Source organism: Branchiostoma lanceolatum, chromosome 18, assembly GCF_035083965.1.
Source record: "Branchiostoma lanceolatum isolate klBraLanc5 chromosome 18, klBraLanc5.hap2, whole genome shotgun sequence".
Lineage (NCBI taxonomy): Eukaryota > Metazoa > Chordata > Leptocardii > Amphioxiformes > Branchiostomatidae > Branchiostoma > Branchiostoma lanceolatum.
This window is the reverse complement of record NC_089739.1, coordinates 16,307,003-16,330,956: the sequence shown is the minus strand read 5'-3', so window position 1 is coordinate 16,330,956 and position 23,954 is coordinate 16,307,003. Positions and strand designations below refer to the sequence as shown.

At 42.3% G+C, this 23,954-nt stretch overlaps 1 protein-coding gene across 1 annotated transcript in view; it reads right to left on the bottom strand.

Annotated features, from left to right (window-relative positions):
• Nucleotides 1-3,825: 3,825 nt before the first annotated feature.
• LOC136424039 (uncharacterized) overlaps nt 3,826-23,954 on the bottom strand; it is a 33,246-nt gene continuing 13,117 nt past the window's right edge. The window contains exons 5-21 of the mRNA XM_066412441.1: nt 15,723-15,885; nt 14,274-14,428; nt 13,989-14,126; nt 12,011-12,304; nt 10,942-11,142; nt 9,906-10,061; nt 9,412-9,564; nt 9,232-9,310; nt 8,617-8,817; nt 8,254-8,401; nt 7,569-7,843; nt 7,137-7,300; nt 6,633-6,780; nt 6,028-6,291; nt 4,821-5,181; nt 4,128-4,299; nt 3,826-3,924 (exon numbers count right to left, since the gene is read on the bottom strand). Coding sequence (XP_066268538.1) covers nt 4,182-4,299; nt 4,821-5,181; nt 6,028-6,291; nt 6,633-6,780; nt 7,137-7,300; nt 7,569-7,843; nt 8,254-8,401; nt 8,617-8,817; nt 9,232-9,310; nt 9,412-9,564; nt 9,906-10,061; nt 10,942-11,142; nt 12,011-12,304; nt 13,989-14,126; nt 14,274-14,428; nt 15,723-15,885 — 3,018 coding nt within the window. The 3' untranslated portion in view covers nt 3,826-3,924; nt 4,128-4,181. The remainder of the gene's footprint in view (nt 3,925-4,127; nt 4,300-4,820; nt 5,182-6,027; nt 6,292-6,632; nt 6,781-7,136; nt 7,301-7,568; nt 7,844-8,253; nt 8,402-8,616; nt 8,818-9,231; nt 9,311-9,411; nt 9,565-9,905; nt 10,062-10,941; nt 11,143-12,010; nt 12,305-13,988; nt 14,127-14,273; nt 14,429-15,722; nt 15,886-23,954) is intronic.

Sequence of the window (23,954 nt, the reverse complement as noted above, 5' to 3'; positions counted from 1 at the left end):
TGATAGACATGCCTATATACTTTATCATATTCAGCAGCATGTAAGTTTAATATTTCACACTTATTACAGCAATGTGGGAAACTATTAATAAAGCTGTTGGAATATGATTCACGGTGTTAAAGTATAATTCAAAAGACAACAAAACAAAAATATTTCTTCTTTATATAGGGAATTCCTTGAGCGACCTGTCAAATGTTCTAGTGGAAAGTGGTGTAAAAGAAAAAACCTCAACTCTCTGTCATAATATGACGTAACAATGTAAATGTGTTTATTGGTACATGTATTACACATTATAACATTTGCCATGACGATTATATTTATTGGTCTCTGAACAGCATGACTCGAAAAGTCGCAGATGGATCTTTATGATATTTGTTATGTTGGCATGTGTTTGCAAAAGGAAGAAATGATTAAGTTATGGGCACCCTAGCGGCTTTTCAGGATGGTACAGTAGGACTTCCGTTCTTGAAATCTCTTGTTCCGGACATACTATGGTCACGACATTTTAATGGTTGATGGCTCTTTGATTAGTGTTCGCCCCCAGGCATCTTTTTGGAACTACAGTAGCCGATTTTGTTAGAGACTTTGAAGAAGAATAATTCAAGAAGGATTTGACGGGTCATCATGAGTTTTGGTATGTAGCTTAAGTGATGATTTGCATAATTAGATGACAATCATCCAAATTAGGAGCTAATCTACATAATGAATGAGGAAATTTTATGAATCCGTTGCATTCCATGATAGGACTTTCAAACATGCATGTGATACATGTCAATGAAAAAGAGATAAACATCCATAGATATCAACTACACACTTTATTGGTGTGTTGGAAGGACCAAGAACTTAAGTCATGAAAGTAGCAATCAAACTACTTGGGAAATCACCATTATCTTTTAGGTACATGACGTATCGTAAGTGTTCGAAAAAAGTGGCAAATATTGCCTGATCAATTTTGCAAAATCCTAGGTGTAATAAGTGGTCACATGGATAGGGTTCTATAATACAATCTCCACTCTTTATTGCATGAACAGTTTTGTAAGACAAGAAGCCTAGATGAAGGTAAATTAATAATGCCGAATGTTGCAAGTCCGCTTTATAATTAATTTCCTCGATGTCTTATAATTAATGTCGTTCACAATCTTCCCATTTGAATGTCTGATTTTGGCTCAATATTTTGATATTGATAAAATCAACGTTTTAGAGATACATTTTAGCTAGGCTGGGAATACATCAGTATTTACTTTGTATTGTTCATTTTAGTTGCTCGATTTTCAAAGGTAACGCTGGTTTTAAAGAACTAGACAGTGAAAATTTGAAATGAAAAACCATTAAAGCCATCTTGAGACAACTTTAATCGGCAGCAGATACAGCGCAGATGTCTGCACATGTCTAGGCATGTCGACTTTGTAAGTCTTGAATAATCATAACAGCTAAAATCTCAATACGTCTCTAAAATTGAACGCTTGATAACAAAATAAGTCCACAACATGTTTTCTAGCATTTTGTTATCGACATTGCCCCGTTGAATTATGATGAAAGCATTCTGAGAGCGTTTAACGTAACCACACATACCACTAAGAACTAAGAAGATCGACGGGCAGTAAAAACGATTCAGCAAGAAACCAGCATCACCCGGTGACAACAACTCATTAATGTTATAGGGATTTAACACAAGTTAAGTTAACGTAATTACTTTGTGTGTCGTTAAGAGTACAAGCAACAAGCTTTCGATCAGTCCTCTGATTCTTGTCAAGTTGGTTGTAAGCGCTTTACTTTATTTACGGAAATATACCGCATAAAATCTTTATAATGTCAACTGCCGTTACAGATAAACTTTCACCCAAACAAAGTATGTTCCCTGTGACTTCAGTGGTTACAGTAACGTTATATGTTCTACATGTAACATCTTTTCTAGCTCTCCTACGTATACGATTCCCCTTTTAACTGACTTCTACACCACCTGAATTGTAATCAAGTTTAAACGTAACATGTACATATCCTGTACGTATAACCACCATGCACAATGAATATTGCGATTATTTGGAGGCTACATAATTCCTAATACATCCCGCCGATACATCAGATACCTTTGAGCCTTTAGACGTATGCACTATATGTGGCCAAAGCATTGAATATGAATCAATTATGTACTACCATGCGGCTGACCAATCTTTTTGCACCTCTGAATTTAGATGTCGATGCTCATGGCGACGTTCTCGGGGTCCAGGTAGGTGTAGGCGACCTTCCCCTCCCCCTTCAGACCCTCGTTACGAGCCTTGATGTCCTTGGAGAGGCCCAGAAGCTGTGTGTGGAACTTCTCATGGACATCAGGGTATATCTTCTTCACGGCCTCCATCTGGACATTACCATTCCAAAATGAGGTTAAGCAAAGGAGAAGAAGACACAGTAGACAGGATCCTGCAGTATATTATTAGGCACTGTGTTTTATCATCCCCTGAACCATGGTGCAATATTTTTACTAGGCGAGACCAACTTTGGCAAGATTCTCTCTAACGTTCAACGACAGTCTGCTACATGTACACCTTACCTAGGCCTACACAAAATATGTCTTTTCTAACTCAGAGCTGCCGCGAATCTTGAAGAAATGCTTGTTTTTTTAGTGCTTTTCATTTTGATCCCTTACCGCGAAACCATGACACTGCGAATATGCGTTTTGCATTTCTAGTGCAGTACTATTGAAGTGCTTTAACCTCGAACTGCAAGCATCGCGAAAATCTCATTTGCACGCCTACCACGAAATTATGCCCCGAATGAAACACATAAATTTACAGTAGCCTGTAAGATCTTACCCCGGTGATGGCAGTTTGAGTCGGCATGGACAGCATGTAGGACAGCAGGACCTGCAGAGATGTGAACTTCAGGTCCGGCAGGGCCTCCAGGATGGCAGACTCCAGCATGTCATTCGGGCCGTGGGGCATTTCCATTTTTAGCTGGGCTGGCCTGGTCAAACAGGAACATAATTACGTCATTAACGTCTGGAGTCGAATGTCTATCCTGAAAGTGATAGTAATATTCAATGTATCAATCAGGTGTTGACTACTTGCTTGGTGAGGTTTGGGCTTCAGGTCGGTTGTAAAATCGGTAGCATCTTTTACATCCATGACAAACTATTCTATTTGCTGACTCCGCCGAACCATCGTTGGTTATTCGTACGCGTACAATATATATTACGATAGACTGCGTAAGTCTAGCCTACATATTTTCTTTTCTGTGTAATGAATTACTTGAATGGTTAATTGAACTCGCATGCATTATTTGAATGGTTTATTAACCCTTTATCAACAAGAGTCCGAAGACCCAAAATCTCCATGAAATTTGTTTTTATATATGATGTGTTTTATTTGCCCTAGTTATTTGTTGTTGCCGCTGGTTGTTTTGTTTTATGTACCAGAGGGTATCCACATAATAGAAACAAGTACACAGGTTTGGTAGTGTACCCATTTGTTGTTTGACCACCAGCTGTTGGGACGTCCGGTGACACAAACATACACACAGGATAACACACACGCAAACGCACGCAAAACAATATCCCCATGAAAAAGTATTTTTTCATGGAGTTAATTACCGTTGCACCATTGTTCATATAGAGAGAACTTAACATGGCAAGTTCTAAAATCAATGAATTCCTACCTTTTAGTTAGCGCCGTTATGATAAAGCAAAGATGTAACCACAGCGTTGGGGCATGTATGTCATATCAGGTTGGCGCGCGTTCGTAGGCACATACCTGTTAGGGATGAAGGAGTAGTAGTCGTACTGCGGGAAGTTGACTGCGGAGTGCTGCGCGCTCACGTTGAAGATGATGTTGGTCAGGCAGTCGATGAGCAGTGCCTTAGTGGAAATCTCGCGTGGAAACCCGTGGAGCTGTCCGGGACCTTCAATCATCTGACAGAACTGCTGAAGAGCTACATGTGGAGTTAGTAGAGTACAATATGGCAAATAAAAGTTTACTTGTCCCGTGAAACAGCACCTACGAATAATCCCTTCCAACTTAGCCTAACATATAATCTATCTCTAGTTTTAACGTGGATAACCAGTCATGCGTTAATCATGAAAATGACATTTACCTTTAATAATCCCAATCCACCATGTTAAATCTGTAGGTTACCTTCGTCAGTTGCAGCCTCCTTGTCGGAGAGATACGCTGCCTCCACCACTCCCGTTACGTATAGTCCTTGTAGATGTTCCACAGCTTGAAGCCGTCGTCGCGGAAGTAGTAGTCCTCCAGCCCGTCCGACTTTGCCTCGTCAAAACCCCGCCTCTTCAGCTCCTCTGGGAACCTAGTGGGTCATTCAGAGAAAATGGTAGCCGCTTATTGATGCTACAACAGGAATCTTGTTTCACCTTGTTGGCACTCAATCTTGTCTGCTGATAGATGAACAATGAGTAAAATGCACTGTGACTCAGGAACTAAGATGTGTTAGAATTCTAGGAGCGATGTTAATACTTAATATATCAGTTACATTGTTGCGACATATATTGAAGATAGTACCATGATATCGTCATCCGAGCACATTGTCAAATTGCAAAGGATACGTCAAGAGAAGCATTTGATGCAATGCACAATAGGCCTCTAAATTCTTTAAGTACGCTGTTCCACCCTTGGTATTAATGATAGTTAGGTTTATTTTGTATCTGTTAACTGTATCTGTTCAATATGCTTTGTTGTGACCTTTACTTAGCCCAATGTGGCAAAAATGTGCAATAAAGGTCTTCATTTATTCAGTTAATTTGTTTGTTTGTGGGCGATGAAATCTAAATGTGACATATTACATTATAAGAAGAAATACGTGAAGCTTACGCCATATCCATGAAGCGATACTTGCGCCACTCCTTGATGAACATGTGGAGCCCTCCCACGGTGGAAGTAGCGAACATCGGGTCGGTGATTGGGAAGATCCTGGAGACGAGGGAGTGGCGGGCCAGGTAGTTGATGCCGATGGTGTCCTTGAAGTGCGGCAGCAGCAGGCGGTGGATGGGGTGGTCTGGTGGCAGGTGGGTGTGCAGGGACACCGCAATCGGCTCCATGCCGAGATGGGTGTAGCCCAGATGGTACAGGAACTGGTGCACGTTGTTATCAGCTGACATCACGTGCATCTTGGCGAACATGTACTTGTTGGGGTGAGTCTTGGCCGTTTCTGGTGAGTACACTTTATTTTTGCCTACAGTTTACAAGATAGACTCCTTGTTAATATTGTCCCAAGACAGTGCACACCAAATGCCTTCATAGGATCTCATAGGTTTAAGATTAAGAAGACCCATTATCAAAATTTGAAAGAAAAGCACATTGTTGTGTCCACACAATGTTAATAAATGGTGTAAAACCAAGAGGTTTATAACTGAAGAAAAAGTGTAATCTCCCAGAAGATAAGACGATATCAACCAACAACGCGTTCATTTCGGTAAATGGGTGAGTGTACGTGGTCTCCGGAGAGGCCCCTGTTTGTATACTATAGTCCAAAGCAGCATAATGAATAATGAAGAATACATAAACATTATGTCAAACATTCACTACGTTTGAGCACTCAACAGAATGGGAAGGAATATCTTGCTGGGACTACAATGCAGTTCTTTTTTCTCTTAATGTTTGTTTCTGTGTATAACCGCACTTCAGCCTGGCGCTGCAAAGGTTGTTATCTCATGAATATACCATTCTCTCTTCCTCTCTCTCTCTCTCCTCTTCCCCTCTCTCTCTCTCTCCTCTCTCTCTCTCTCTCTCTCTCTCTCTCTCTCTCTCTTTCTTTCTCTGTCTATCTCTTCCTCTCTGTCTATCTCTCTTTCTCTCCAGGCTGATACCGAATGACTGGCCTCTGCATACGATTTGTAAGATTTCAAAGGTGCAAAAAGGAGAATGTAATAATGATGATGATATAGAAATATTGACAGTATTGCCAGCAGATATACACGCTCCTACAAATGGCACTTCAAAGGCGAAGACATAGCTGTTTTCTTTGAAGAGGAAAAAACGTACCTGATGTCACATCATTTAGGTTAGTTCAATTGCTTACCGGTCTTCCTGGTTAGCTGGATGCCGAGCATGTTCAGACGAGACTTCCTACCAGCCAGTTCCTCCTTGTACATCAGCACGATCGGCGCGTAGAAGAACTTGCCCGGAGTAGCCGGTGCCCCGAGCATGGGCGCGTAGTCCACGATGAAGAGCCTGTTGTCGGCCATGAGCTGCAGCGCGGTCTTGCCTTGTGCCCTCAGCCCCAGCATGCTGGCTGGAATCTGACTTTGCTCTTTACACACTGTCAGCAACATCGGGTTGATTCCTGCATGTTAAAGGCAAAGATAGAATCATTACATTTCATCAATATTACAACTTGCATGTAAAACACGCGCTTCTCTTATCATTTCAAGTTAAGATCAAATAGATAAAGCCTTTCTGTATGAGGTCGGATGTAGATATTATATGTACTCCTAACATCTTCATAGACACCTTACAACTTAGGTCACTAGCAAGTCGTTTCAAGCACGATTAGTAGTAGTTTATTAAGGCAAAGATATTTAAAGTTAAAACAGCATGTAATCAGAAATGTAGTCATAGATAGCTTTGTCCCATGAAATGTGCCTCTTGGTCGATACATTAGAGAATTGCCGAGTGCCAACCTACCTTGGAGAAACTGGCGGCAGAATTCTTCATCATTTTGCCAAGTCTCAATCAGCTTCTCGTTAGCAGGAAGGTAGCCGCTAAAGTTGGCCTTCCATGGATCCCACATGCCTTGGCGCTTAGCTTGGGCATAGCGCATCATGATCTGAGCCTGTACATGGTAGATGGAAACGGTCATATCTAGTTCATAAACCATGTTGCGGCAAGAGGCAGATAGAAAACAAAAATTCTGGGATCATCATTCTGAGTTCAGTGCTCATCAAACTGAGATAGTTTGAGCAGTTTGTTGTCACTATTCTTTGCCTTCCTGCAAACGGGACATCCATGTATGTATGTATGTATGTATGTATGTGTGTATGTATGTGTGTGTATGTATGTGTGTGTGTGTGTGTGTGTGTGTGTGTGCGTGCGCGTGCGCGTGTGCGCGTGCGCGTGTGCGTGTGCGTGTGTGTGTGTGTGTGTGATTCTATAATTACCTAGTGTCCACGTTTGTAATTTCATAGTTACCTGTGAGGCAATGAACTCTGCGAGGCGCTGCATGAGCCTGCCGATTTTCACTGGAGAGAACATCTCCTCTGTCGGCAGGGGAACGCAGGCTGCCGGCATCTCCTCCAGCGGAACCTCGGGGTGAGACCTCAGGCGGGCTGTGTTGGTGAGGCCATACTTTTGGCCTGATTGGATAGAAAACAGTAACGTGAACAAACTACTCATGGGTTTTCAGTAACAGCGTTGCATGCGATGAGTGATTTCAAATCCTCCTTGTTTGTTATGGATCGATGTGATTCTATTTCTGAAGCCTCTAGATTTATTGATTCAGCTACAGATTAAGTCAGACATGAATGGCTTCGGCGTGAGAAGTTATTGTAACATGCCACCCTCCCGGGCTTGAGGCTGAAGAGTGACCAGGCCGATAGAGAAATACAGATTACATCAGCTTACCCGGTCCAAGGAACGACATGATCAGATGGGTGAACTCGTTCCTGATTGTGTCCAGCTCACTTTGGAAGACCGGGGCGATGAACGGCAGCATAATCCCAGGGATAACTTTTTCCCCATCTTCAAGTTGCTTTGGTTTCTGGTGCACCTTGAGGTAAAGGCGAACATGCAGTGTGCCACCGCCTTGCAAATCTAGAGACCTGCTCTCCTCTTTACCAGACGTCAACTCCGCAATGTCCACGATAGATGTGCCGATGTCTTTGGACTGGCTGAAATCCCTAAGCAGAAAAAAAAACTTTCATTCGGAAGCACATGTTTCGGACTTTAAATCAACCACAGACTTTGACTTCATCTTGTGGAGCACAAAGGCTGCGACCTCGGAGCGACTGCAATGGGACCTAACATTTGATAGATCGCTCACCGAATTTGAACAGAAGAAAAACGAATTTTTTTTCGCATTGCATGATATTCCAATTATGAAGACAAGGTTTAACGTTTACAAAAGTAATTTGTAGTTCACAGCGAGATCGCAGCAAGATCGCCCGTCTATTAGCAAGGGGACCTTCTAGCTAAGAAAGAAAACTGTCAATTTTAGCGCTGAATTTATTTGGCGTTGTACAAGTTTATACTTGTTATAAAGTTATCATTCAGAACTCTACATGGAGAATAGTTATGAAGCAGTGCTTACATTACAGTCAACACGACATTCCTGGTACGTGACGTCAGGGACAGGGCAAACTTTTCATCCCAGATGGGGTGTTGTGTGCCGCGGCACACCTTGGTGATAGCAGGCTTTCCGTCGTTCGCAACGAGCATGACGTAGGGATCAACTTTATCTGTTAAACGGATAGAGACGCATTGGTAGACATCCATATGTATCGGCTTCATTCCTAACAATGAGAGCAATCCCTTCGGTCCACCAGCTTGAGCAAACCGTACGTGGTAAACACCTTTGACATTTGCTTCAATGTTTACTACCTGAAAAATGGTTAATACGGGCTTCACGTTTCCTTGCCTTTTTCACCATAATTAAGTATTCCACGATACTCACACTTATCACCAGAGACAGCCAAATCCGAAGCACTCCTAACAACGACCTCTAGCGTCCCGACCTCGGAGTGGAAGAGCTGCTGGAGTCCGTGGATGCACGCCATGTAGGCTCCCTTCTGGTTGTCTTTGATACTCGGTACGGCAAGTGGCAAACCGGCGTCAAAGGTGCACTCGAACTTGACTTCGGTCTCCTTCTCCCCAACTGACATTTTGGAATACCAATCACACAATAAATGAAATTACAGTATAAACCATTTACAAAATCAATAAATGAAGTTAACATATGTTAGATTTAATTGTCACCGTCAATTGTCATTAGTTCTAGCCAGCTGCATTGTAGATTGGGAATGTGGTATAATCTACTCAGGTCGAGGAAAATGGAAGGGAAATAGTTCAGCTAGGAATAGATGAATGGGCAACACCAACTCGGCCATTGTTATGAACTACTAGTCTGTATACCAGATCTAGAGTTTCTTAGATAATATCCGTGTAACTTACAGGTAGGAGCGGCCATCAGACCACTACGGAGGAAGACACACGCACGTTACATTAACGCGCGTCTTAAGTTGTAATGATAGGTCAGAGGTAATAAATTCGAGTGTTTTCTATAGCTTACTCGCAGTCATAGTCACTGTTGTATAGACGTTGGTCATTTCCACCGGTGGAGACGGATCCATTGACAAGAGACTGTAGATCTGAAAGGATGAAATCGAAATATGTGAAGAATATATAGCGGGGAAAATGTTACAATCTGCTGCGTACACTCTGTTCATCATCTGCCAAATGTTGAACCTACCTCAACGTGCTTCTCGTCGTCTCGCCATTCCAGCTTCTCCCTGATCGTCGACTTTGTTTTGGATGTCACAAATGCCCGGATACAGCCTTGTACGTCATTTCCGGGAGCCTCGATCTCCATGGTGTCATATATCTTCCAGTACTCCATGCAGTCCTGTAGAAACGAAACAAGAAATGTTTTTAAGTAAAGCTGGCCACGAGACCATTAGATAATGGTGAGGATGAAATGGTGGCATAGAAGATGTGCACATCCTGCTCAGTGGCCTTAATGGCAGAGTATGTTTGTGTGTGTAACTGCACATTTTCGCAATCGATTGAGTTTAGTTGCTGTGTTGATCACCTGAATATTGCATAGTGGTATCCTGGCAGGATGTGAGACAGAAATGGTGTAATAGGATACTTGGAGAATTGTCTTGTTTGGCTCTGGCCCAATGCTGCAGACCGCGTTTACATGTTAAACCTATAAACCAATACAACAACATCATGGTAACATACCCGTCCAAATGGCCTGAAGACGCCCCAAACGTCTTCTACAGGTCCCATGACGTTACCACTGGCAGTAGTTGTGTGCTCACCCTTGGTAAACTTGGGTGGTCCCATTGGAGCGGCAACAAGCCCTTGTACGTTGGCCCGCGCCCAGCCCATGGCTCCCTTGTAATCAAATATTATTGCAAGAACAAGTAATGTAAAAGAACACTGATGGTTAGCATCGTTTCTTGTTGTTTTTGTTGATTGCATGTTGGGAACACGTAAACCATCTCTAAGTTACGTTTAAAATCGGTACAGTGATTGTCATGGCAGAAGCTTGATAACAATGTAATTTTTTATGATATTGCATTACAAAGGAGTTCTTGACAACATGTACATGGAACTGGTTTTGAAAATGGTAGTATGTTAAGATTTTTGATTCTCACGAAGCTATCCTCTACTGGTTTGCAGGCTAGAGTCAGTGTGTGCAAGCGTCAACATCTTTTGGATCCCGTACCATGTCATACTGTGGATCTTCAACAGCAAACACATAAATTCGTGAAGCGATAACTCAGTTAAGAATCAGTAGTCATAAGTTGAAAATAGGAACGGGTAGATATTATAATGTAGCCCCTGACCAAAGGTTTTGCCCATCTTGTCTGAATTTCACTTTGTCATGGAATGCTCTAGATATGATGTTTTACGTAATAAGTTATTCACATTTCTCAAAACAAGTACACGTTTTAAGAGTCTCGATGCTACCGACCGTTTTGAGTACATATTTTAATGCAACAATCCCCACAATGCGAAAGTAGGTAAATATCTAAACGACTGCTTTCACATTAGAAAAAATAGCGAAACTAATGATTAAACCAACTCGATTATAACACTATATCAAAAACGTATGCTAGCCCTTATTGTATTGTATTAGTAATTAGGATGTTAAGTTTTATTCTATACTTCTACTTTGTATTATGTTTACTAATTCTTGCCATAATTTGTACCATGTACAATTGTCGTGCAATAAAGTTCTTCTATAACGATAGAAAAAATCGAAACTCACATTTGCCATTGACCGGAGCCCGCTCGTGAGACCTCTGTTTCCTTTAGTTGTGAGCTGTTCATCCCCCTCGCAGAGTTTAGACTCCACTGGAGCGCCTTCATGTTCATCAGACAAGTCGTCAGATGTGGTCTCCAGAGTTGCTGGTTCGTTAGAGTCGGCAGCAATCTTATCTGCAGCAAGCCTCGACTCTCCAAACTTCCCCTTTATTATCAGGTGAGAAAAAAAATATATATATATGTATATATATATATATGGCCTGTTAAATGAAATGAAAATGCTGATTCTACATCACTGTTTTTTTTAATATCATAACGAAAACGCTTATTAAGTGATTAAGTGACATTGTCTTGTTCCTGTCGTTTTTGATAACCCTATGTTTGGTTCTTGTAGTCAGTATCTTAAATGTTCCTGAGACTGACAGAGACTTTGAAGAGACTAATGCTCTTGTAGGACTTTGGACTGTTCTAGAGAATCTGGTGTCACAGACGAGACAACATCAAAACCAGCTTGAACCCTCCGATGGGCGGGGTAGGTACCATTCATACGTATGCTATATGGGCGGATTAGGTGAAAGAAGGACACAGAAGACTGCACACCGCTACGTATACTACGGATCTAGCAATCTAAATGATCATAATGTTCGTCGCATGTCATTATGTGCTGTGTGCGTCATAATGTCCTTGCTCTGTTCACCGGATATCTACTGTAGACCTTGGCAACAAGACAACTGGACCACTGGCTTCACGGAATTGGTCTGGCATCGCATTTGATCCCGAATCTTGCATACTGACTTAGGGGGGGGGGCTCGAGCATTTTAACGGATTAGCTGGGAATCCAGATGAACACGATGTAACAGTAGTTGCCCCAGGCGCGGTCAGGACTATTGGTTCTTGGCCCGCTTGCTTTTGGCCTAGGTAACCGACATGCGAGGGGACGTCTCGATGGAACTGCAATCGTTACCAGCAATTTTCCTCCAAGTTTGTATTCGGCCTAAACTGTGCGGGAACACATGCACGACGTGCAAGACATGTATTGATAGTTGTACATGAATTACTAAGAGCCAACTTACCCGGCGTGCCAGTGTCTGGTACCCCCTCTTGTAACCCCCGGACCGCGCATGTTTGCCTTTCTTTGCTTTCGGAGCAGTGGACTCCGATGATGGGACCCCGCGTTTGGGACGCTTCGGACGCTCATATGCACACCTCCTTGTTCTCAGATACCCATCCGGGTAGACAGACCTGACCTCCCCTGGCGGTCCGAGCGGTTCATCTGGCTTGACAGGTGTGGCCTGCTTTGCAGCAGTCGCGTTATAAACTATGGCCGCCACCTTTTTAGTTGCCGACTTCGACTCCCGAAACGTCTCCTTTTTGTCACCGGCGGAGAAAACATGATTTGTCATTAACAATAGGAACAATTTCTGGCATTGTCCCAAGGAAGGTAGAGGAACCGGGGCTTGGTCTGGCTTCTTGACGTTCTTGGAAAAGCAAATCTCAAGCGCCTTTTTTTCAAATTCTAAATGCGGAGTTAGACTTGCTAGAAGCAGTATACCTAGGCGGGTGACTTGTTGTTGGCGGTGCATAAATATAGTACGTCAGGCATGAAGTGATGATGACCAGTTGAATCCCTCACTAGGCTCGGAATTACCATCGATGTTGGACAAGTACTAGTGCGTTACTCCGACAGCGTTAGACTGATCAGAGGACTGCAGGCACAGATCTTACCAAAGTGCAAGCGACACTAGGTTATCCACCCACTGCAACTGACTTACCAAACAAACAAACAAACAAGCAAACAAACAAACAAAAACAACCAGACAGACATTTCATGTTGACACCGCGAGTTGGGCTAAATCCTTGAAACATAGTCTCTACCAGGCTCCGCGCGATCGCTGGGAAAATAGTAGAAATCGGCCCAATAGAGTGAATAGTATGCCAGGGGTAGTCCGCTATACAGGGAAGCTATAGGCGATCCACTGTATAGCGTACTACCCCTGGCATACTATTCACTCTATTGGGCCGATTTCTACTATTTTCCCAGCGATCGCGTGGAGCCTGGTAGAGGCTACTTGAAACAAGCAAGCAAGACAAACTATCCATATGGAGGCAACAGGCCTGGACCGATGTTTTAAATAGCTTGTGGGGAGAAAACGTAACCTGATCAGTAAAGGAAAGTTACTGGTGTTGTAACACGTCCTTCTTAGACCTTCTGTAGTAGATTCCACAGCAAATTATGATCTCTACATTCAGAAATTTCTATAAATGAATGAATGAATGAATGAATGAAGACCTTTATTGTACATGTTTTCCCCACTGGGCTAAGCACAAGCCACATGTTAACAACTATATACATATTCATGAGTATATAAACATCTAGCATACTCTAGTACTTTCGACTTCCTCTCGCTTCTTGGTAATTGTATAAATGTAGGAGGCTGTATCATTAGTTAGAGTTGGTTTATCGAAGGCTGTAAGAAATATAAATTTCTCTCTACTATTCAGGTATCTGAAGTAGAGGAATTTACTTAACACATAACTGAAAAGAATTCTTCTATCGCTATTATACAAAGGACAGTCTACAATAAAATGTACTTCGTCTTCTACTTTACCTAGACTACAAAATTAGCAGATTCTTTGCTCTGGAGGAGTGCGGTTATGTCTTCCTGATTCGATTCGCAATTTGTGGCAACTTGTTCTTAGTTTTGTAACGGTTGATCTGTGACGTACATTTGCAATCTTTAGATATTCTTCTTCAAATGCATGATTGTATTGAATGTTTTGTACTTATATTTTGTGCAATTCTATGACTCTTACGGATGGTAAAATATATGTTCACTGCATCATGTTTATGCAAGATCCTTAAAACCTATATTTGTTCATCGTTTACTGAATGATGTAAAGCTGCCAGCTACAGGAATAACTGTTTTAATCTTGTCCCTCGTGTTCCTATGATTACGGTGTTGTTTTTTTTAGTTCTGCGCGCTAGCTTTGTGAGTGGGAACTAACGTTATAAAAAATAAAACAAAATTATCAAGAAATTTTTGTGCCTACCTGAATCCATTCAAACCGTGTCTTAATCGCTGGAATGAACCACTGCTTGAACTCTTCAAGGGGTTCGTCATCCACCGGTAGGAAGGTGCAGTCGTAGACTACCTTCACCTTGTGGGGGTTTACAGCAAAGAGCTGCAGCTACAGAGGCACAAAGACATGGGTGTGAGATATGGTTAACGAGTTAACTCCTTCGAAAAATAAGAGAAGATAATAGTACATTCAATCTAATGACTGTTACGTCTTACATCACAGCTTTTTTTTCAGCCACATGCAATAAATCCTTACCCTTCCTCTGTAGTACTTGCAGTGCAGGACGTCTGGACTGTTGTCTCCCTCGTACACGAACAGGTAGTCGTTGTCGTCAACCCAAGCCAGACGGACCTCCAGAGTCCGGCCGTTACCGAAGTACATCAGCCGGCGGAGCCCAGTAACTTCAGCATCTGACGAAGGGCAATAATATAGATTAGTAAGAACGAGAAAGTAGTTTCCATACACAGATATTCTGCTCAGACAAGTGCAATTGTGTGGGTACAGACTATTAGATATATATTAGACTATTAGACAATTAGATATGTGTAAGATATAAACATATACGACCTATGAGACAAGACAGTTGCGTTTATTTCTGCACTGGCACATATTGATATCTGTAAACTGTCATGATTTAGCGACGGCGAATTAAGCAATGGAGCAATGTGCTCCCATGGTAAGGAGCGATCCTAGTTGCAGCACATCCAACTATGATGTATACGTAATTTTATCACCATGGCGGAGCTAACATGTTCCGAGACTTAACGTTGGACCTTTGCCATGGTGTACTAGGAGTCCTATAGCTATAGGAGGGTCTGCATGCCCTTTTTCGTTAAGCGTTACGAACGATTTTAACTCACCGTTAATCGTTACCGGCCGCACTGAATTTACCGTTAAGCGTTATCGGTATATCAATCGTGAAGCGTTACTGGTCGTTTTAATTCCTCGTTAAGCGTTATTTGTCATCCTGAATTCAACGTTAAGCGTTATTGAGTGATTCCTCGTTACGCAGGAAAAAGCATTTCAGTGGGTCAAGATTTCACAATTTTCTCCAGGGAGCACACGGCTCCGGCGAAAATCTCCAGGGAGCACACGGCTCCGACGAAAATATGTCGGTAGGGCGCCCCCCAGCAATCCCCCCCTCAGAATGCAGGAAATAGCGTTTCAGAGGGTCAAGATTTCAAAATTTTCGTCGCGCCTTCGGCGTTCTTCATCGTGATCATGAACATTTCGTCCCACCAATACGAAATTTCCTATCGCCGCCGAATTTAAAGGGTTCGGAGCAGGCGTGCTAGAATGGCATAGCGTAATAGGTCTCTTGCCACAAGATCAGGACGACTAGTGGCAAAAAACCGTCGTCTTCAGGGGTATCTCATGTTCTAAAAATGCTGAATTTACCGTTAAGCGTTATCGGCCGGCCTGAATTTACCGTTAAGCGTTATCGGCTGGCCTGAATTTACCGTTAAGCGTTGCCAGGACCCCCCCCCCCCCCATGCAGACCCTCCTATAGCTAGCCACAAGACCACGCCGTCAGTTACACCAACAACCTCCTGAGGATTATTCTGGATTATGCATAATTATGCTAAAATAAGTTACATTTACCAGTCTGTCCCTACGTTTTGCTTTGCTGAAGGCAAAACGCTTTAATCATTTAACAAGCACAAACTACACGTGTGAGATATGCTGTCATTGGTAAGGTCTCACGGGTGGTACCCATGACCCAGGAGACGTTGTGGAAGTTCCCCACGACTCCCCACAGCCTCCTGCGGGAACATGCCACGTCCATCTCGAACCGGTGCTGTCCGTGCAGCTGGTCACGCACCACGACGTTCAGAATGTCCCGGAGTCGGGCTCCAAGCAGGTAAACCTAGGATTGGTTACAGGAAATCAAACTATTAATATTAATAACTTTATTGCAAGTTCATGCCCGCAGGCTAATTGCAGACAAACAAGTACATGGGAATACATGGGAATCAAAAATAGGTATCTAGGCTACTGTCAAAGTTCTAAGTTAACTAAGGTTGACTATGGTTGGGTTTGACTTCTTTTTTGAAGGCAGTGGAAAATAAAGAGACCCACGTTTTTCATCGTAAGTGGGTTTGTTGATTTTAGTAGTGATATGGATTTTTGTAAGCTATTCAAATGGTGAAAGCTAGGAGAATTAACGGAAGCTGCTTTATATAAATCGTTTCTTTCGGCCTCATATAGAGGGCATTGGCAAAGGAAATGTATTTCATTTTCCACTGCGTTCATTGTACAAAACTTACACATTCTCTCGTGAGCGGGCAGCTTTTTATATCTACCCTTTTCTATTTCTAGTGGATGTGCACTTATTCGTATCTTACACACAGCTGACCGTTGTTCAAAATCTTTGTTGGAAAGATATTTTTCCATTGAGTATTCTGTTTTAACATTCCTATAAAATCTTAACTTACTGTCATCGATAGATAATTTATAAAGAAAACTTTGAATGTAAATGTCGGTCAGCCTTTTTCTTAAGAATGTACATATATGTTGTATGTCTAGATCGAGATTGTTGGAGTTCCAGATAAAGGAGTATCCGCTATTGTCAAGTACATCTTTCACATGTTGTAACCAGTTTTTCTTGTTGCTATTCACTTGGGAAGACTGTTGATACAATAGAGCATCTACTTGTAAAGGATGAGTCAAAGGATCGAGTTGTCTGAGGCGCAACCAATACTTAACTATGCGGATTGACACATCTAAATCTACCGGGAACACTCCAAGCTCTGCTTTACTTGCTATATTACTAGAATTTCGGTGCACTCCAAGAATATTTTTACAGAAACGGTTCTGCATAGTTTCAATCGGACACCTGTCATTCAAATGGTCCTTGCCCCAAACTTCACTGCCATATAACATAATAGATTTAACACACACATCAAATATTCTTAACAGAGCCTTAGGGGACAGAGGAGAGCGAAAGAGCGGTTTGAGACTGAAAAGGGCTTTGCGTGCTTTTAAGGACAACTGCTTTTTTGCTAAGGAAAAAGTGCCTGATGAGGACAACAATAGTCCCAGATAACAATAAGAATTTGTTATTTCAATAGTATCTGAGCCAAAGGAAAATTTCACATTTTTTACTGATCGTCCAGATTTGTTGAAAATTACAACTTTAGTTTTCTTCATGTTTAATTGTAGTTTCCATTTTGTACAGAATATGTTCAGTCTGTCCAAGGCACGTTGTAATCCTTTTTCCGACTCTGAAAATATCACGACATCATCAGCATATAATAAACAAGGAACAAGTAGATTGTGTAGAGTGGGGGGTTCACAGTCGGGATTATCTAATTCTTTGACTAAATCATTTATGAATAAGTTAAAAAGTGTGGGAGAGAGGTTACATCCCTGTCTCACGCCTCTATCAGTAGTGAATAATGGTGTAAGACCCGTAGAGGTTTTGACGCAGGTCTTTGGATTAGAATACATTGATGTAAGTAAACTATAGAATTTACCACCTATTCCCGAACTTAGTAATTTGTAACGGAGTCCCTCTCTCCACACACAGTCAAATGCTTTTCTAAAATCTACAAAACATGCATATAAACGTTTGTTAGTATTGATGTGTTTAGATATTAGCGAATCAATGACAAACAGATTATCGCTTGTCCTAAAGTTTTTTCTGAAACCTGACTGATTTGGGGAGATAATGGAATGTTCGTCTAAATAGTTAGTGAGTCGTGTGTTCAGAATTGTTGTGAATAACTTGGCAAGACAACTAGTGACAGAGATCCCCCTATAGTTGTTAGGGTCGTCTTTGGAGCCGCCTTTGTGTATGGGGACAATATGACTTTCACACCATTTTTGCGGAAAGTGGCCTGATGACAGGATTAAATTGAATAATTTGGCCAACGGATTTATAAGGATATGGGCAGCACTTTTCAACATTTCATTAAGTATTAAGTCGTTTCCAGAGGCTTTACTGTTCTTTAATTTGGAGATTGCTAGTCGGATTTCGTTTTGATTTATCCCTGTGTCTAAGGGATTATACGTTTCCAAATCACTCTCTAGTTTCAGTAATTCCGTTTTGATCTGGCAGTGAAAAGTGTTATCGATTTCTGTTTCGGACTTGTCAGAGTTGAATTCGAAGGTTTTTCCATACAAATTTTCAAAGTGCGTGTGAAGGGCTTGTTTGTCAATTGTTTCTTGTAAGGCGTTGTGATCATTTGATTTAAACAGTTTAATTAGATCCCAAAACGCTGACGGGTTGTTGGCCGAATGAGAGTCAAGTTGTTGGAGAATGTTGTCTTTGTGATCTTTTTTCGTTTTCCGAATCAGTCTAATATATTCTTTCTTCCTTTTAAAATACTGGCCCCTGATAAAGGGGTGCCGTGGATTTTTTTAAAGCAATTTGCCCAGATTATATAAATTTCGTCTGGCTGCTGCACACGTCTCTGTGAACCAGTTTTTCTTAGTTTTGCGTTTGTTTTGAGTTTGTCTTCCTTTCTTTGTACAGCGTAGTCTAAGCGATTTTTTACCGGCTTCTTGAAGTGGCAATACAAGGTCATCGAGTGCGCTTTCAATTGAGCACGGTGTTAATTCGTAATTCTTATTGAGGAATTTATCTAAATCGGAAGAGAATTCTTGTTTGCTGACTATTTCCATAAAACTTTGTTTGGAATCGTTGTCCCATACAAATTTGCAGTGGGGCCTAGTCTTCAGATTGGGTTCCTCAGGCGATGAATTTGAATTACAATGTAGGATTAGAGACAATTTACAATGATCTGAAAGTGGAGTTAACGAATGGACATGAAAGAATGATATTTTGTGTAGTAGGATTGCTTCACTCGCTAGAACATAGTCGACAGCACTTGTACCTTTTGGTTGAAAACAGGTAGGTCTTCCTAGTACATCACCAGGGGTTCTACCATTAAGAATTCTCACTTTACTATTAATGCACAAATCAATCAAATTTTTACCGTAAGGGGTGGGATGGCCTAAGTCCATATTATTTCGGGGAAACGGGTGGTCGAAGTCATAGTGCTCGGGTAAGGGTTGACTGTCTACAGGCAAATCATCGACAATATAATCTTTAAGGTCCCCGACACGGGCATTTAGGTCCCCTCCTACTATTACTTCGCCATAGCTGCTATAGTGGGCAATTTCTTCTTCCAAAACATCAAATAAATCATATGTTTTGTTAGAGTGAATTGTAGATCTACTAGGACTTATATAAACTGACGCTAAATAAATGTCTCTGTCAATATTAAGCAGCTGTTTGCTAATCTTAACCCATAAAACATCTTCGGATTTACTCTCTAGTTTTTTAACGAATTTACTATATTGCCTCTTAAATAGAAATATGATGCCCCCAGAATAACGCTTTGCTTTCTTAGCTTTTGTTCTAGTGCTACTAAAATGTAGAAAGTTAGGAAAATGTATCTCACCTGTGTGCCATGTTTCAAGTAGAGAGAAGAAATCAAACCCATCTATTTCACTAATAAAATCACTATCAGCTATCTTTTTCCCTAGTCCATGAATGTTCCAAAAACCAAACGATGTACCTAAGTTTTTACAAACAGAGTTCTTGCTTGTTTTGATGCCGCAAGATGTAGTCCGTTCAGGAAAACACATGTTCAGAAAGATCCGTGAGGTCGCTCGTTGTATCCGAAAAGTGAGTCGGGACGTCCATGCCAGCTCCTATCCATACGGAACGGGAACGGAGGTGGTCCATACCAGTTGGGCGGTCTGATATTCTCTGGTACCGCTGGCCTGCCATACGCCTCAATAGGAGAGGGCCATTCCTGCTGGTGCCAAGGGTTGTTTTGATAGTTCGGGTAGAACATTGGTGGAGGGGCAGGCGCGGCCGGACCATTTGGTCTCATGGGTGGAGCGATGCCGTTCCCCCGACCGTTAGCAGCGTTGGAAGATCCCTTATGGAAGACTTCATGTTGCGGTCTTCGCGTCGCGTTCGAATTCGGTCCTGCATTGTACTGACTATAGGGTTTGCCACTGTTCGCCATGTTCACGTTACGGGGGGAAGGAGGCTTTGACAGACCGTCGTTGCTCCGGGGGAGGGGCCGGTCGGACCGGTCGGATCGGCTGTAACTATCACGTCTCCTTTTGTTCCTCTGAGGAGAGGTGGCGTTACCGGGATTGGCCTTGCTTTTGTAGCTTGAGCGGCGTGGCGGGAGACCTAAAGCACCTGATGCCTGTCTCTTGAGATTAAAAGCTATGACTCTTACACCATCTCCGTTTAAATGATAGCCATCATGCTCGAACACACTTGAGCTGTAGTCATTGCTGCTCCAGAGTTGTGGATGGCTGACATAGGTCAGCTGGACGTTTGTTTCACTTAAGTTCTGTAGATGTTGGTTGATTGCTGTTATGTCACTGTTGACGTTCGGCCTGAAGCTGGAGTTTCTCCTTGGGGGCACAGCAGAAATCACTAACTCTGCATCTGGGAATAGCGACTGAGCTGTGCTGACGGCCATCTCAAACTCTGAGATAACCGTCTCCTTGGACTTAGCCATTACGTCGTTCGTGCCGACATGTAGAACTATTGTGTTGGGGGTGACGTCTTCTTCTGATATCTTCTCTAGTACTGATGGTGTTGTGTAGAGGTTTGGGGACCAGAGAGGTCTTGGCATTTCTGCCGAAGGGCACAGCAAGTTTGGCTTCAGTTTCTGCGCATTTGAATCCCCTATCAGAACTACTCGTTTTTGTACGGGAACATCCTGAGGGGGGACTCCAGCGGCATTTATTCTACTTGAGGGATTGGTGGTCTGTTTTGTCGAAGGGGCTTCTTCTTCACCTCGGATTTGTTTGTCACTCTCGTGTTGGCTTAGGACCTCAAATCGGTTTGTGGTGGGTAACGAGTACTTCGGTACAAGATCCGCGGGTTGGGTGTTAGCAGTCTCCTTATCAGACTGAACATCGGATTGGGGCTGTGCGCGGTTTGCTAGCTGTCCTTTCATGTTCGATACTTTCACCTTCATGACATCATGTGACAGTTTGATGTCACTCATTTCCTTCTGCGCGGCCTTAGAAGTAGTTTGAAGAGTAGAGACGGTCTCTTCTAGTTGTTGCACTCTTCGACGTAGTCTTCCGTTGTCTTCGCGTAGCTTTCGTAGTTCAGTGTCATCGTTCTTGGAAATACATCCGACTGACTCTAACTTCTTCATGATAAAATCTAGTTGGCCAGAGACCTTTGTTTCGAATGTGTTCGCCTGTAGTTTTGAGGAGGCCAGGCTTGATTCCATTTCAATTAGCGCCCTTTGTAGTGCTTCCAGATTGTTGACGGGCAAAGGCAAGCTATTCTCAATTACAGTGGAGTCATTGTTCATGACTTTCGCTCCAGGGTTGACATCATTAACATGAGAACTACTGCTAGCTCTCACGTTGCCATGATTTGCATCTTTCATTGTGGCGGGGAGGGTGCTAAAAGATACTGTCTGATTCACAGGCTTGGGGGCATTCTGAGGGATGTGGCAAAGAATACAATGGTATTCTTCGTCTGTGTCCCGTAGAAACGACTGTGTGGCCTCATCCAAACCAGTACATTCGAAATGAGTCCAACTTACACAGCCACTGCACTCCACAAACTCGTCACCCTCCGCTTCCTGTTTGTTGCACACCACACAGACTTCAGGGGCGATAGGTCGGTTACCTTTGCACTGATCAGTGATGTCGGATTGCACCATACCTTGCAGGATATTGTAGTGTGATACCAGCCATAATATGTAGCTAGTGCCCTGAATCAGTAGCTTGCTCGTGTCGTATACTGTAATATGTAGTGATCCAAGTTCAGCGACAAGGTGCGTCTCATTGTCCGTAAACGTCGTACTGAATTGTACACCATTGAAATCTCTGTCTATTCCGTCGACCGCATAGAACGCCTTACATACTGTCTTCCAAGAAGCTATAGAATCTTCAGGGATGTGGACTGTAAGACACGATGAGTTGTGTTTAACGGAGTAGTTTTCCAAGCCGTGAAGTGGGTCGGTGGCGGCGGTCTTGTCTCGGTGAGATTCAAGGTGTGAAAGAAACGCTACGCTCACCTCTTTGAGTAGTTCCCCGCTCTTCACGAACTTGTGTCTTTTCCTCTCAGCTGGCCGTAGTTTAGTTGCAACCTGACGTTCTCTCACGTAGTCCTGGATGAAAGCGGCGTATGCTGCATGTACTTCCGAGAAAGGAGACGACTCTGACAGCTGGAGAAGTTCATGGATCCTGGTGTCCCTCTGGGGGGTGGGGGGTGCCGCAGTCGCCATTTTGGACGCCGGGTCGTCCCGTCAAGCGAAGAGAAGAAACTAACGAAATCTATATCAAAACTTACTCAATAGATGCAAGGAAGTTGTCTACTTGATAACTAATACTTCTAGATGATATTGACTCAAATTTCGGATACAATGTGACCTCTGGAAGGAGAAAACTCACAACATTTTGGGAGCTCGAAACGCGCGCGTCCGATACTCAGAGGCGATCTTTGTTCTATTTATCTAACATATTAGATCCTAGGGAATTTCTCCTATCTTTCAAAATTTGATATATGGCCATGTTGATTTGATTATATGGATGGCATCCGCGCGCGCATCAATTTTCGTCCGTTTCCAAAAGCACAAAAACACAAAGACGATACTGAAAATCGCACAAAGCAGCTGCAAAAGGATCAAGTATATGCCGTAAATAAAAAAGAAATCTTGGAAAACAATACTAATTTTGTAGAATGCCATAATCCGTTCCGAAGTCAAAGAAGAAAATGTCAAGAAGTGAACATAAAGAATTTAATGTTCACCATACCATTTGTTGAACATTCCATACCACGTAGGATTCATAATTAATTAAAAATTTATTATGCAAATAAGGACCTCATTTGCATGAATTATGTCAGTTGATCATCTTCTCTACCCAAAGAACCTAAGTTGTTCAACGTATGAAAGTCTTGTCTTAGCAAAGAAGGCTATTGTATCATTTCCTCATAAGTTATGTAAATGAGGCCCTCATGATGTCCACGTCTTTTAAACTTCCAAATGCTGCAATAATGGAATTCCCATCGTTTACCATTGTCGAGTTATAGTATTTTTCCTTTAATTATGAAAATTGGGTATTCATTTGCATAATTTATGTTTATCGATATTCCTCTCTTTCTCAGTTACATATGTTACGTGTTTGAGTAATGGAGTGCAGCGTATTTATAAACTTTCCTCATTGATTATGCAAATTAGCTACTGATCTACATAATAAGCATACAATCTTGTCAATCATCACTTAAGCTATTTGGATACCAAGTATCATGGCGATCCGTCCACCCTCTCTTGAGTCATTCCCATTCAAAGTTTGAAACGAAGTCGGCTCCTGCAGTTCCGCTAGGTGACCCAAACCTACACAACTTACTCTCCCTCCCAAGAGCTATCTACCACTCAAATATCTTGACCATAGCATGTCCAAAACGCGAGATATCAAACTTTGAAGTTCCGCTGCAGTACCATAGCAAGCCGCTAGAGGGCCGGTGGTGGATTGGAGCCCCTGGTAGCTTGTCCTTAAATTGCAGTTCGTTTTAGGGATTGAAGAATTAGAGAAAGGAACAACAAATTTTCCGTATTGTTTGCATGATGGTAACTTAGACGGAGATACACACAATCATGTGCAACTTATGCAAAATATGAATAACTTTTGCAATTGATGAGGAAGTTCAATCATACCACGCTCGTTCTCATTTAAATGTACAAATTGCTGTGGGCAGCCTTTACGATTTGATATGAGCCAAATTACGGGCACCATCGATATCGATGCTTTCTTCATTTTCCCACAACAGCTATTATGTTTTACGAAAAATGCATCACAAAATTACTTATGGGTTTTGACTTAGAAGAAGTTATAGCAATGCATGGGTGGCCTAAAAAGCCCTAAAAAACGGCTGTCGCCTGAGGAGACATGCACAATTTAAAAAGCAGCCGAGAACGTACCAATTTAGTT